Source organism: Hippichthys cyanospilos, chromosome 14 (genome assembly GCF_059441005.1).
Source record: "Hippichthys cyanospilos isolate Australia breed blue-spotted pipefish chromosome 14, RoL_Hcya_1.0, whole genome shotgun sequence".
NCBI classification, from domain to species: domain Eukaryota; kingdom Metazoa; phylum Chordata; class Actinopteri; order Syngnathiformes; family Syngnathidae; genus Hippichthys; species Hippichthys cyanospilos.
Genome location: NC_142382.1, coordinates 11,956,795 through 11,972,661, shown reverse-complemented (window position 1 = coordinate 11,972,661; position 15,867 = coordinate 11,956,795). Strand labels below are relative to the sequence as shown.

At 40.2% G+C, this 15,867-nt stretch overlaps 1 protein-coding gene across 1 annotated transcript; it reads left to right on the top strand.

Annotated features, from left to right (window-relative positions):
• Positions 1–4,994: 4,994 nt before the first annotated feature.
• On the top strand, positions 4,995–15,622 carry bmf1 (BCL2 modifying factor 1). The gene is made up of 4 exons (XM_088433932.1): positions 4,995–5,157; positions 6,695–6,891; positions 7,513–7,718; positions 15,247–15,622. The coding sequence occupies exons 2-4, from the start codon at positions 6,720–6,722 to the stop codon at positions 15,361–15,363; spliced, it is 495 nt and encodes a 164-aa protein (XP_088290058.1). The 5' UTR covers positions 4,995–5,157; positions 6,695–6,719; the 3' UTR covers positions 15,364–15,622.
• The last annotated feature ends 245 nt before the right edge of the window (positions 15,623–15,867 follow it).

Here is a 15,867-nt window from a genome sequence, read left to right as displayed (position 1 = left end):
TGAGCAACTTTTATGATTTAATTTTTTGAGTACAATTCTAGTTTATATGACCCTTACAATCCCCAATATTCCACCGAGTGCAAACACATTTAGTTATGTGTCTTCGGCCATCTAACGGGAACATGAGAATCGTTCTTCTTGTCATGATGTTGCTATAGAATCAGTGGTTCTTAAACTTTTTACAGCAAGTACCACAACCATATGTAACTCTAAGTACCATTGTAATGACAACAGCCTTATCATATTGTTGTGCAGCTGAACATTTATTATAGATGAAATTAAGGTTGTATTTCTAAAGTTATAATATCAAGAAAAAAAAAACAATTTTCCAAGAAAAAATGCAAAAAAAAAATTATGAAAAAAATTACAAGCAATTAGAATAATAATATTATGGGGGGCTTATGACAAATTGGCATGGTAATAAAAATAAAGTCAAAAATTATTGCAAGAAAAATAAAAATCTAAAAGACAGAATAATTTAAAAAATATTTTAAAAGAATCCAAATTACATCTTTTTGCATGAAAAACATGTATTTCCTCAATATAAACTCAAAAGAAGAAAATATGTTATTTGCGGAAAGTCAACATGCTTCAAGAACATAGATAAATTATGTGTAAATTAAAAACAAATTCAAATCTATAAAACAAAATTGGACAGTTTATCACAGCTCACTGCTTGAGGATCATGCTTGATTATGCACTTCCAAAAACATACAACGGTCTGTTCACATGTCACTTAAGGTAATTAGCAAAGGATGTCAACCTCACAAAATTGCTGGGTTTAATTAAACAAACACACTTAAAAGCAATATGGAATGAATGTTGTTAGTCCTTATTTGTTTTTGAAACCCAAAAAAGCTACTTGAGAGGTGGCCATTTGGCCCTATAGAGATGCCTGGTGACCAGGCACTCGCACAGAAGTGACTGCCTTCTCTTCTCAGTTACAAAGCGCAGATCAAGTGGCATTGCTTCATACCCAGGCCATGCTCATTGGCTTCACGATTCGGAAAAGAGGCAAAAGCACCCGGGGCCCCTGCACTCCCTGCTACTTTATTTTTTGTGCAGTCTTCCCCTGAGAAGCCCTGGGAGTGGATGGGGGGCACTCCTCCTTTAAGCTCCAATTTAATCAGCAACCACTCCAGACTGTTGTTAAATACAAGTAATAAACACAGTATGTTACACACAAACCTTGCATGTCAAAGTCTTAAAGTTGCAGCAGTTAATAGGCTTAAAATAACAGATCACTTTGATGACACAATAACAAACCTAATCCAATAAGAGGTTTAACATTTATGCTTACAGTATATGGATCTTCGTGTCAGTGTGTACAAACACTGAAACAAAGATTAAGATGCGGCCGCCTGCTTTGTTGCTAATCTGAATTTTCTGATCCTGATTGTGTAATATTGTTGAATATGTTGTAAAATGAGAACATGCTGGCCGACTGTTGTTGTTTTGTTTTGCTCTTAATGTCAAGAGGAATGTCAGGCAAACCAGAGGCGCAACCCCCCCTGTTGTTATCAGGTCAGCGCTCCAGTGCGATCTCTGCCATTGGGTCAGTGTGCCACTCGTCTCATCTAACACAGCAGCAGTTGGGATGCGGTTGCCATGGTTGCCATGGAACATGCCCATTAGGAGCAAATGAAATGCCCTCTTTCCAGTTTCCAGGCAGGATTCCCACTTTGTTTAGATGGCCAACAGTGCACGTGTGCGGCTCACGTGCCCGCATAGAGAAGGAGATATCATGAGGGAGAATCAGCTTTTGAGGTTACAGGGGAAGTAGGGCGTGTGATTGTGCAGCCATGTGCGTTTGTACATATGCATGTGTGTGCGCTTGTGCCAGCGTCGCTGTTGGGAAACAACTCTCTGATGTAACATAAACTGATGCCTGCCTGGTCTCTCCCAGGGATCTCGGACGCTCACGAGAACCTGTTTGTGAGATGCGGCTCTTTCTCATGAAAACACATGTCAAAAAGTGTGTTGGCATGGTCACAGCTATTTATTATTAAGTAATATGTGTTAGTGGATTTCAGTGTTTTCAAAGAGCTTGCGGTCTGAAATCCATCAAGGAAATCTATTTATATAATGGGAAGAGGTGCAAGGGCTTCATGTACAGTATGGTCATTATTAATGGATGGCGTATTGAATGCCTGTCTGAGTTGCAGTGAGTGTTGCCTTCCAGCAACTGACAAACACTAAAACAAAGAGCTAAACGTGTGATGAATTAATGACGTTTGTTTTCATATGATTTGTGTTCTAACGTCATTGTACTGTGTGCTTTTATGATTTCATTTGGTTGAATGCCAGCGTACTTTAGAATGAATGAACTGTCAGTTTTGTTTAATGTAAAATTCTTACATTTTTAACTGTCACACACTCACATGTCGGAATCCTGTTCCGATGGAGCAAAAAATCCTGCGGGTGAGTCCAATAATGTAGTGTGACCGTGGAAGCTAGCAAATAATTCTAAAGTTAGCTGCAAGCTAACATTATTAGACCCCGTGGTTGTGTAAAAATATTTTATAATTACCATCTCTGACAACACAAGCCGCTTCTTCATTGCGATGATGTAATGCGTCACAACAGAAGCTAGCAAACAAGTCCAAAGCTATCTGAAAGCTAACAAAGAGGTTCTTCCTAATTGCTTCTAGCATTATTAAATTAATAACAGCAGCAACAAACAAGGGTAGCCGCACAAAGTGAAGCTTCACTGGTAAATGATATCCACTGATGAAAATGATAATAAATGTGTGCATGTCCGTGTGCATGTGTGCTATGTGCATTGATGGGATGTCACTGTAAAGTAAGTATTTTAACCCTTATGCCATTATGTTACAGACTCAATGGGGGAAAAAACGCACTAGGGAGCTGAAATTTCCAGCAGATGATTAAAAATGTAAAATTTCAAAATGCAACGAATCTGACATTTCTATGTCGTTGCAGCTGGACGTGCGGAATTTTGTGTACAAAAATAATCAAGGAAAGGAAATAGGAAAACTAAATATACTCAATACACTCTGACAGGACGACAATGAACACCTGGGCAGGACACCATTGGAGCAGGGAGCTGACTGGTAGACACAAGGGGAGAAAGATGGCGAGGACAAGAAGCAGGAAGCAACCACACTAGCAAGACACTGATACAAGGAGACCAGAAATATGAATTAGATATAAATAACAAAGAAAAAACCACACTCAAATCTGTGACATGAAAGGCAGACAAACACCAACACAAAGCCAAGATATGAAAGAAACAAAAAACACCAACACCCCAAAACATAACACATATTTTCGGAATGATTTATTTTTTAAAGCACTGATAATAATTTCTCTACACATTCAATGTCTTCATATTTAGTAATTTTTGTACAGTCATAGCCAATATTGCAACTGTACTAATAATAGTAAAAATAATTTTAATGACTCAAATTATATAATGAGCAATGTTCTTGACAAAAGATGAAAAATATGAGAATTCAGACAAATTGTTCTTGTAGTGAAATTCAATAGGCAGCTCTGCAAATGCTACTCAAATGTCCATCTTGTCATTTTCCAATTCACTTCAGTAAAAACATATGTTTTCTTGACAGCTGAGCTCCTTTGTTGTGCTCAAACACAAAGAGAAACTGCAACTGCACATATTCCCTTGTTTGCGGGGATCGCTCACGCAAGAAGCAATCAGCTTTCCAATATCACAGTGGACGAGAAATCCAATCCGCTCTTCCCACTCCTTCTAGTTGGACAACAACTAGATCAAAGTAAAAATCTCATGATATGTCCAACACTAGAAACACAGAGGAAGCACAGATCCAGGACTTCTCACACAGCTCCGGAGGAAGGGTTGACATAGATAAAAGTCAGAGGAGTTGGGGGAAGGGTCTGTGAGAGAATGCTGAGGGTGAGAGGACCAGCTGGCCATTTATTGATCATCGCATGTCCTGTGGGGATGGGTGATCATCACACCTGATCTGCACAACAATACTTGAATCAGCTAAGTGAGTCTGCTGGGTAAATGTCGAAGTACTCCTGCTGGCCACAACCTTAGGTAAACTTGAACAATCTAATGTGATACTGAAAAGTCTGCATTCATCAAAGAGGATAATTCTCATTTAATGAACACTGAAAGTGTATTATGGCCTAGTGCTACAATATCTGTCAAAACGTTTTAAACACTTTCCAAACGACATGTTTTCATTATTTGGAAAATTTGCTAAATTGTAGAATAATACTGAAGTCATTGACATTATGAAGACTTATGACCAAAGAATATATTTAATATGTTGTGTTATTTAATTTTTTTAACTGAATCATACTTTATGAAATGGAATTGCTTTCAGCTCACAATTGTGCATTTTAATGAGTAAATAACTTAATATTTTCTCTTCATGTGTTTGAGACAATGTGAATATGCAGGTGTGTAAAAAAAATTGCCTGGGACTGAATGCGTCTTTAAATAATTTCTGTCAATTTATTTCTGGTATGACTTCGCGTAAGTCATTGTTTTTTTTCTCGTAAGTTTACATAGCATTTCCCAGGTGGTACGTTCACTCAATTTGAAGTGGATTATTATTTTTGTCCGTTTTAGCGGTCATCCATTGTTTTCAATGTCCCAAAAATAGCGTAAGGCTGTAGCAATAAAATTACTCAATACTGGCAGAAAAAGAAGGTCAACTAAATAAGTTTCAGTCTCAATTACTTGCATGCACACTCAATGTTCATGTTTAGATGCATGTTGTGGCATAACAGTCGTTTGAGCGTGCAGGGGATCGCGTGAGAGTGGGAATTTCCCGTCCACGTGTCTGAATACACGATGGCAGAGGCCGGATCACAACAAACTCGACGATTGGTCCCGCCGAAGACTCTTAAAGGAATGTGCTCCAAGCCTGCACGGGGTCACACGAGTTAACCGACATAAATACTTGCGTCTTTAAGAGGACCTATTTACCAAGTTGCTGAGCCACGCCCAGGTGGAGGAGTTTCGTTTTGCAGCTGACGTCGGCGAAATGAAATCGGCTTGTAGCAGTTTTCCCCACAGAATGGAAGTTGTTGCGGAGGAGATACGGGCAAAACTTGATTGACCTGGCAGGATATTAACGTCGGTTCATCTAATTTTTCTCCGAGCTGAAGTCCACATTAACACCGACGCCTGCGTAGCGTGTAAGTTCATATTTATACAATTTGGAGCCCCGGCTTTTTTTTCTCCTTTTTTTTTTTTTAACCGACCGGCGAGCCAGCTTCATTTACATTTAATACCAAATGTAATTTTTCCCTTTTTAACCCAAACTTTCTCTTAACATCTCGCCGGAACGAAGAATACAATATTGCGTTGCTAATGTTTCTGTGTAAATATTAATATGCGATTACAATAACGTTATATAGTATTAGTGTATTTTTTTGTATTCACATATATTAAAATTGAATTATTAAAACATAAACCAAAAAACAGTGCGACGTTCATGTGCCTAAAACGGTACAGGAAACCTTTTCAAGTCTTAGTTCATAAAATAATGTAATCGCTTGAAATGTGTAGATTATTTTTGTTTGTGTTTTTTTTTTGGGGGGGGGGGGTTATTGTGATATTTAAGATTTTTTTGTGTGGATAACTTTTTGTCGTACTTAAACATGATAAAAATGTTCAGCTCTCACCCATGTCAAGTTGTTACGCCGTAATTCAATATGAAAATGCGAACTTATAATAATACCGTTTTAATTAGATGATGAAATTGTCTTGACGTCCAGCTCTTAAGTGCACAACCCCCACCGCCTTCCTTTGGCTGCATTGTGTGTTACAGCAGGGGGAGCCATGACACAAATACTGCTCACTGCAGTGTGCAAAGAGCAACTCCGGTTATCTGGAAGTTGTTTTTTTTTTTTTTCCCCTGGCTCATCCGAGTCCTTATGGTCCGCGCCATATGTTTGTTTAGCAAAGCATGAAGTGATTTTACTCACAGAATATACTTTGCGGCATATTATAAGGTCGGAGACATAGTTTGCTTGTGTGGGGTGAAGAAATGAAAACTTGATGTCAGAGAGTTGGCAAGCTGACAGGCCAGAGAAGGGAGAGAGATTGAACATTTTCCACAAAGACTGTCATTACTCTTTTTCTGTGAGCCCTAATTTGGTGGTGTGGTAGTAGTCTAACCCTGTATTACAACTCGATGTTGACTGGGGGATTAGCTGGTGAAGCAACTTGTATTTCATCCTTATTTTAATAACTCTTTGACTCCCGCACTGACTCGGGGTTGAGTGCAATGAATCATTTTATCACTGGAGCATAGCACTTTTTGCAGCCAAGTCGCAGTTTTGTTTTTTTTTGTTCTGTGTTAAATCTAAACCGATAATGTCCTTTATTAGCCTCTCTGCAGCAGTGTTACAACTTGTTATGGTCAGGTCAGCATGTACAAAAATAAATCTATCTTTCATTTACCTCAGAAGCCAATCTTTGACCACAGTGAACTGTGGTTTTAAACAGTGAAAGGAACAAAACTATCATCTTGCCACAGAGGGAGGCCTTCATCTCTTACCCAGCTTGTCCATTGTGGTTTTATTGATTGGAGCACACACATTATAAACCAGACAGGTTGTCTAGTATGCCTAAGAGTGTGTTAGTAAGACGTCAGATATAATCAGCAAATTGCTGTGTGTCCTCATTGTGGCATTCATCTCATATTTCTCTCTCTCTCGAACCATTTAGTGTGCTCGTCGTGTAGTGTCCCCGCATGGAGGATGAGGAGGATGATGTGTTTGAGCCGGACCCCCACTGCTGGCGTACCACATTCAAGGAGATAAAGTGTGAGGAGCGGGCTACGCAGACACCTGGCCCTGTCCTGGCATCCAACAACGGCATGCTGCCCTGTGGAGTGGCAGAGGAGCCAAGACCACTCTTCTACGGTGAGTCTGAGCGAATCGCCAATGAGGAACTGTGCCTTTCCTTCCAACACACTTGCTGTAAAAGCCAAGCATGACGTTTTAATGTGAGAAATGGGAACGCGTGTTGTTGCACTGATGTGACCTGTGGCGCCTGATAGTCGTGATCACGGCGAGCTTTTATGGCCCGTGTGGAGTGTACCCAGCTGCTTTGCTATTCAAAAGGCGCCAGGCTTTCATTGTGACTGAGAGGACATGACAGGGGTGACTACCTGTGTGAGTAGGCTGTAACTGATTATCAGCGACAGCAAAGTTTCAATGGCACCATATACTGTACATGTAATCATTGTTAGGTTGCTCCGTAGTGACGATAGATACAGACTTGACACCGCATTAGGTGAGTGTGACTTTTAACACCGCAGAATGACTCACTGTGATTGGCTCAGGAGAAAATACAGCAGCTGTGAAAGTTCTATTTGAAACCAAGCAGGCTGACTTTTGCAGTTTTTGCCAGCTCTTTCTGACTGCCATATCATCCACACACACACACACACACACACACACACACACACACAGAAGCCAATCAGGTGTCATTGCTCCTTTTTTGTGTACATTATCTGAGACCAAACTTGGCCTTTTCAACAGGTAACGCAGGTTTTCGATTGCACTTCCCTGCCCACTTTGAACTTGTTGAGGATCAGGAGGAGAGACTGCAAGAAATGGAGGACGGAATGGAGCAGCAACGCCGGCGGCAGCAGCAGCAGCAGCCCGTGGCACGCAGCGTAGAGGCCTGCATCGGTCAAAAACTCCAGCTGATTGGAGACCAGTTTCATCGTGAACACTTACAGCTGGTGAGGAGGCAACCACACATACGCACAGATAAGAATGGTCAAGCAGTGAGCTCACCACTGAGATGTATTATGTAAATCACTTTCTATAAATTATTATGCCATCAATTTACATTGACGGGCAATACAAGAGCTGCTTATAAAGATTAGAGGTCAACAACTAATCGATTACCAAATTAATCAATAGTTATTTTTGGTCATCTATTAATGAATTAGAGATCTGAAAATGTCAAAAAGCTCAGAATTTCACTCTCTTGTCTGGAAATATATTCAGATTCCTTTAGACATCTATGACGAATCACAAATATTTGCAAACGGCTGCATTTATTTTGGAAAACGGTGGTCAATTTGCAGAATTTTCCAACATTTCAAACATAACCAGCAACCAAATAATAAACAATGTGATTTTGCGTTGCATGTGTGAATAAAATGTCCCAATTTTTAATAAAGGAATGCAAACATTATTAAAAACAATGAGATTCATCAATCAGTTGACAAAATAATCAGCAGATCAATTGATTATAATAGTGATTAGTTGCAGCACTAATAAAGATACTAATGCCAAAGCTCAGTTGACATTGTTAGGCATTACTTGGTATTAATTTTAATATTACGGTTAATATTGATATGGCGTAGACTTGGCACCAATATATATATATATATATATATATATATATATATATATATATATATATATATATATATATATATATATATACCAATATATATATATATATATTTAAAATAATTAGAATTAATTAACTCCAAGTTCACTACGGTGTTGCAGATGTTTGGCATTGCTACCATCAGCAAACTGCAATATGTTTGGAAGTGTGTCACATGAGGAGGCCAGTTTAATTTGAAAAAGTATCCTTCCATCACTTTATTTCAACGATTGTAAAGATCAATGCCCCTTTGTAATCCGGCAAAGAATTACATTATATTATGTCAAAAGTTTGTTCTCCTTTATAATGTTAGCTTCATATTTGTTTTGGAGACGCTATGTGTGCTCCCCCTCCCTCTTAAAGCGAAGACAAGCCGAACCAGGGCAGCCCTTCCCCCACCTCACCAAGCCCTCCCCTGCCTCCTCTTCCTGTTTATTACTCTCCCCTCTCCTGTTTTCTCTGTGGGCTGCGATGTCGGCAAGCAGCATAGAGGATGCTTGGCCTCACTCAGCACACTGACTGTACTGTGGTCAGGGTGACACTGCCCACAAAGTCACCGCGCTGCACAACATCACTTTTATGTGTTTTATGTGCGGGATTGTAAAACTGTGACAGGACACTGCACAAAACTCCTTTGGAGACTTCTTTTGCAAAGCATAAATGGCTTATTGCACAACTGGTTCATCGTATATCTGAACACACTCCCAAAAAGCAGAAGTGGCGGGAGTGCGTAAACATGTAACCTGAAGCCGAACGCGTGAGTCCGAGGGGAGCAGCTGTGGTTCCAGGGAGTCTCCAGTCAGCCCCTTTACTGGGCGAGGAGTGGTCAGCTGAGAAACCATAATAAGACGTCTGCACACATGTGGGCTGCGACGAAGGGGTGGGGGAGTTTGTATAACAGTCAGAGAGGTTGTGAGGTGGAGAAATTAACCTCAAATTACTAAGTACAGCACTGCCATATAATTCAAACGCTCCAAAGCTTGTGAAATGTGAAATCTGACCCAAAAAAAAGACAATCAGACAACAGTCTGCAGTGTTTTCTCTATTTATGTGCATTTTTTTGCCTACGTTCTACATCAGTTTGAACTCACAGTTAGCTCACAGCTCCATGGCAAAATAGTGTTAAGGGTGTTTGTGAAGGGGTTTACAGCCTTAAGGGATGTCAAGATCACATTTTTTTTTTTTTTGCAACTAAAGTTCAAGTCACCTGATTTACAGGCTTGATTTGGAAATGTATCCTTTTTTTTTGCAATATCTTTTTTAACAATATCTAAACTATTGCAGTCCTAAAAATATAAAATAAATAAATGGATAAAATGAAGTGAAATTGCCCTAACCCCAAATATTTTTCCTCTGAATATAGTGACAGACCGATTTTTGATAATGTGGTGGACTTCAGGACATGCCGTACTTGAAACATATAAAACATAAATACAACCAATGAACAAAAAAAAACACACACAAAAAAATAACAGAATTACCAAAAAATAATGATGTATAATAAAAGAAAAGCAAATAAAAAAAATGTGTTAAAACAAAAAAGAAAACGAGAAATGTTCTGGGATAAAAACATTTCACATTTAATACATGAAGAACACCAAAAAAAAGGTATAATAAATGAAAAAAAAATTGGAAGAACATTTTATACACTTTTATACACAACATTTTATACAACAAAAAAATGTTTTATGAAGTTCAAAATATCATTCTAAACTTCATGGATACCATTTATTCCGGTCATTATTTGGAATGTAAGCCCAACACTAAACGAAGGACCTTTGCCTAGCGAAGTGATTGCGTTCCGAAAAGGTTCCGCAGTATCAAACAATTTTACACCTCCTCTTCCTCCTTCCAGAATACCGCCCCCCCAATAAAATTCTCATGCACTAATCAAGCTGCAGTTAATAACGTCCCTTCGGCTCAGCAATGACTCACGCATGCTGACTTTGGCAACAGAGACGCGCGAACCTTATGCCAGGAGTAACGCAGCGCAGCACGAGCGGGCCCACCGATGCACGCCAAAGGCCTAGCAAAGGAAGTAGCTTGTGTTCCCCTCGCTGGTTGAGTAAACAACAGTGCGGCTGGCGCGCAGGTGAGGTCATATCCTGAAGGCGAACCATGACAAGTGAGAATGTTGCTGGAGATCGGTGTGATTAATTGTAGCTGAGAACCGCATACCTACACTTTGTATGCGCGTGCGCATGTGTGCGGTTTGGAATGCGTGCAGCCTCAGTAATTGGTTTTTCCAACTCTGTGGTACAGTTGTGCAATTAGTTTCATTGAGCCTGCACGTGCTCGTACATGAAGGCAAGTTGTTTATCAGCTTTTTGCCATTTCTCACTTCTCACTAACACGCAGCGTGACTGCTTGTGAAAAAGAAAAAAAGAAAAAACCTCCCCGCACTCAATAATAGTGTTAGTGTTCATCCATTTTCATTCCTGTCAGTGGGTGATTGCAGTTATTCAGTACAGACACTTGTCCCTGAGCCGTCCAAGTGCTCGGACTGCCATCTGTTTGACGGATCGCGGAGCCTAGTGGCTGCGAGGCTCCTCCGTGGGAGCTCTTGGCCCCCTTGGCAAAAGCAGGGATTAGGTAGCCAAGGAGTGCCGGAGGATGCTGACAGATAAATTGCTCTTCTGTCAGAGAGGGCTCGAGGGGACACTCAAGTCCCCAGAGGATTGCCAACATTAGCTGCTTCGCCATTTGAGACACGGCGATAATGACAGTCACAATGGCAGGAAGACGGCTCCAGCTTGCACAGGGCAAGGAGCAGCGTTGGGTTTCATCCTCGTGTTTTTTTTTTTTTTTTTTAAAACACACCATTGACTTCTGGTGCTTTCCATAGAAGGTGTTGAAAGCTGGTTTAAATATTGCTGTGTGTGCGCGTGTGTGTGCGTGTGGAAAGCACATGTCTTTATCTCTGCTGTTTCAGCACTTTGCAGAAGGGAAGAAATAAAAACACACCAAAGTGGCATTAATATCTACTCGTAGTGCTTTTTTGTTGATAGTTGTCCGCTAGCATCCAACGTCATCAAGTTTATTTTTCTTTGACTCCTCGTCTCCTCCCTGATGAGAGTTTCTTCTTGCTTGGAGGCGGGCCCCCGCTTTGCAGCAGAGATAAGGGCTAGCTTGTGAGCAGCTGGCCCGATGGACGGCCCACACGGGACACTGATAAAGCACATCAGTGCAGCGTTCGAGTGACGACACCAAGCATCTGGCCTAACTCTGGTGTGTTGTCGCTGGCTAAATTTAGAGCCTCATTTTGACAGTTGGTGGCATGAGTTATTTCTAAGTTTTGGCAGGCCTCCTCGCTTCTTTCTGTTTCAGTGTCACTCCGTCAGCTTGCAGGAGGAAAGACAAAATGTCAATGTCAAGGAAAAGGACAGAAGCGTATTTGGTTCACTTGAAAGAAACTACTTTTTAATACTATTTTTTAGGTCGGGGTTTTCTTGTTGTTGTTTTTTTTTTTTAACCCTAACCCTAGCCCTGCGATCGGATGGAAACCAGTACAGGGTGTCTGGGATAGGCACCAGCTAGCCAGAGACCCGAATGAAGATAAGCAGTTACAGATAATGGATGGATAAAATATTTTTTCCGTGTAGTTGTAATTTTTTTTCATTCGAAAAAATATTACCAAAAAACAAAGAAAAAAATATCCCTAAAATCAGGGCCATGTCCATAAACCTGACAAGAAAATGTCAGTAAATGTACAAAAAAAAAAACAGAGCATCATCTTCCAATATTTCAGATTTTTTAATCTCTGACCAAGTGATTTTTTGTTATACTTATACAGTATATCTGTTTAACATCTGGGAGAAATTTTGACCCAACTCTGGCTTTTTGATGTTTGATGAGGCTAAAATATTGCATAGATCGTCAAAACATGAAGACTTTCAATATGCCACGCTGGCATCCCTTCCAAATTCTTGCAAACGGATGATGAGGCTAAAATATTGCATAGATCGTCAAAACATGAAGACTTTCGACATGCCACGCTGCCATCCCTTCTAAATGCTTACGCTAATTGCAAACGGGATTTTGAAAATAATTTTGGAAATATCGAAAACCTGATTTTTTTATCATGCTTTCCCCCCGATTTTTGCATTAATCCTTTCATCAGAAACTTGCAAACGGGGCGCAATAGCTCCGGTTGGAGCTAGCGGCCAACTTAGGACATTTGCAACCCTTTCAATGACTTCAATGATTGGCTTAGCCTGGACCTCAATAATGCAAAAGTCTTCAAAAGTCATAATATTCTAATTATGACACAATAAATATTCCTATTTCAATTTCATAAATATATATAATAGACAGTTTTGGTATTATCCTATTTTTACAAAAAAAAAGTAAGTAGTAGTAGGGAAAGTAAGTAGATATATAAGTACAAGTAGTTAGAAAGTAAATAAATATTTAGATTTGATGATGTTCTGACCCTTTCAGTCAGCACTAGTTGGTTGACTGTAAGGCCAGGCTAGTGAAAAATCCCCAGACACCCAGGGGTTAATTAAAGCAAGGCCTAGAAGCTAATGCTTTGTTTTTCAAAGTGTTAAAAAGTATTATAAAAATTGGTAAATATAATACCGGTATGCGCCCGTAGGATTGTTCCATTACTGTTCATAAAGATGAATTTGTACTCATCTGGTCTTCAGTAAACACACTTGTGGAATGTAATGAAGCCCTCCGGTTGGACTGGTCCATATCATTACATCTCAATACGCATTCTTTTACATTTGTCGGGACAGTTGTTGTTTTAGGCCACAGTCTGGATTGTGACGCAAGTGTGCCTTTAATCTTGATTTTACATTTTGACTTTTTGCTCTGATTGACGCAGTAAGTGAATCATGAATTGTAACATGCTGAGTCATGTACAAGATGTTTGGGATCAGACGTAAGCAGCACATAATTGTTTTTTATTTTCTTTTAAGCTACCATAACTTCATATTGCTTTTGTAGGTCAGTGCAAATATCGGCCGGCTTTTTGTTTCTGGTTGCCAAAAAAGCAAAATCAAAGTTTACCGAGCACAGACATCTTAGCTCCGATTTGTCAATGTGACCTCATCAACAGCAATATTCCTCAAAGTACCCCCACGCAAGGCGAGTTATACAGGATCGAACATACAAAGCTCGCCGAATTCTTCTCTTTTAATTTTTAATATTTTTAATCAGAATAACATGCTAGTAATAGTGTAGAACCCATGTAAAGATCCTGGTTGGAAGTCACCCAACCTTATGCAACATTTGTCTTGTTCACCACACAATTATATAAATGACAGAGGCGCTCTGAGGTTTCAACTAAATGCCACTTCTTGGCTGCTCAAAGGTTTTGTTTGGACAGCATCCAAATTGTCACATAAACAAACTCGATTTCAGAAACAATGGCAAAGAGGCAGCACTCTTTGGAGAACTTTCCTCAGGCAAACAACATGTACTAATTCTGCCTTGTGATTGTGATATACAGAGGTACGCAACAAATGAATCAATCCACAAACAACGTTGACAACTGTTTCGATAACTAATTAATCGTTTAGTGACCTTAAAATTGTCCAAATCCTTGTAAATTCAACAGTCACTACACTCAAATTTCCAGTTATTCGTGAAAAGTGGACTAATTATCTTTCAAAATAAGACATTTGCTATTTTCCGACATGGTTTGGACCAAATTGGTCGCTAATCACAATTCATGTTATCGTTTTACATTTTCTGTACTGTCAATTAGAAATGATGTCCTAGGGTTGGAAAAAAAAAGTCGATCAAGCGGGTTTGCCGACTTTAAAAATGAGTTGACTCAAAATATCCACCTTGAAGCTCCACCGGAACAATGTTTGGGCCGCTGTTTTCAACAGGGACGCACAATGCAATGGTAGCCACTGTGATCGACACCCCCCAAAAATAAACAGATGAGATTTCTAAAAAGATCAGATTGTGACAGCCCTGTAGAGTGGACTGCAAAAGGGTTTTACTAGGGGCAAACCAAATCTTTATCACCCATGCAGGCGTTGATAATGGTCTTATAAACATAACAGTAACTTTATATTTTAATCAAAATGTAATATGACACCTCGCCTTAAAGTTCGCATTTGAATGTGCATTATGAAACTGGAATCTTACGGCTTCCGACTTGATCAATTGATGCTTTTAGCGAGCTCATCCACTTTACAGCGTGTTTTTTTTTTTTTTCCTGAAATTTAGATCCTTTCATTAGCAAAGGCACGATTCCTGCCAAAAAGCAAATTACACCGGACAAATGTCGGGAGAGTTGAAGCGCACCAAGACTCCTGCCATTCGAAGTCTTGTTTACGACTCTGAAACGGCCTTTGCGTTTATCAGGCGTGGCGGCGTCTGCGTTTCGTCCAGAGATGAGCTGCCGGTCCGCTACTGTACCTCTCGTGAGCTCAGACGTCTTTCCCAGAGGCTCCCTGCCTCTCATCAAGAACTCCCTAATCCCATTTGGTGCAATTATCTTATCTCAGCTTCTCAATGGCTGAGATAGTATTATCCCGCTAATCGCGCACACAGTCCAATTGGCTCAAAAAAAACCCCGAGTCTCCCCCTCCCACCCCACTGCTGCTGGAGCCATGCCAGAAAGATTACAAAAGTCTGTACACATTTACAGTGAGACTGGGAATATCTGCTGAAAAAGGCCGGCTCTGGGAGGATTTCAAGTTGGTAAAGAAGGCCGCTGTCATAATACGATTATCGTTTCGGCATGTGGTTTCGTTTTAGCCGCTGTAACCTTTTCGGTGTGTTCATTGACGGTCAGCAAACATAAATTCATCTTTATAGCCCCTGCCTATTTATAACCCAGCGCCTTTTGATTGCGTTTCACTCGGTGCCCCGCCAACATCGGTCTCTGTTTGTTGTTGCAGTATCATCGAAACCAAAGGATCCGGGGGCTGCTGTGGTGGCGTCTGGCCACAGCCGTGCTCGGCCTGCTCTTTGACAGGGGCTTCTTGGCCCGACGGGGCGGAGCAAGACGGAGGTGAGACGCTCTTTCCCCCGTGCCTGTTTTAATCATCTCCACGAGGAACTGGACTCCCGATGGCACTGTCAAATCGAACACGGGTCTGTTTGCGGGGAGTGGTGGCACAGTTGAGGTGTGGAAGGGTTTCAAAAGGTCACCGCGGGACGGAGACAAGCAACTTTTATACGAGGGTTTTTTTTTTTTTCTTTTCAAGAAGATGCCATGATGCCCAGAGATTCCTCTACAGGACAATGTTCATATTTTGCAAGTGTGGTGTAGTAGTTTTGTACAGTACATTTGTTCAATTTTTTTGCACTTCACAATGTATCCATTTTTGATGACCTCCACAGACCCTGGGAATGCCTTATTCAATGTTTTCTGCCATAAAGAGTATTGAAATAATTTTACATGATGGTTAGAAAACAAAAGGAAATGTGGTGTCTTTTTTTTTAAATACCTTTGTGAAGTTTTCCTAGGTAACCACTCGAGTTCATTTCTAATTTCCAAAGAGGCAACTTCTCAGAAA

Bases quoted from the DNA above. Each gene is read 5' to 3' on its own strand.
- bmf1 (XM_088433932.1), top strand. From the start codon at position 6,720: ATGGAGGATGAGGAGGATGATGTGTTTGAGCCGGACCCCCACTGCTGG. The intron at 6,892-7,512 runs GTGAGTCTGAGC...CCTTTTCAACAG, and splicing joins GCCAAGACCACTCTTCTACG to GTAACGCAGGTTTTCGATTG. The intron at 7,719-15,246 runs GTGAGGAGGCAA...TTGTTGTTGCAG, and splicing joins ATCGTGAACACTTACAGCTG to TATCATCGAAACCAAAGGAT.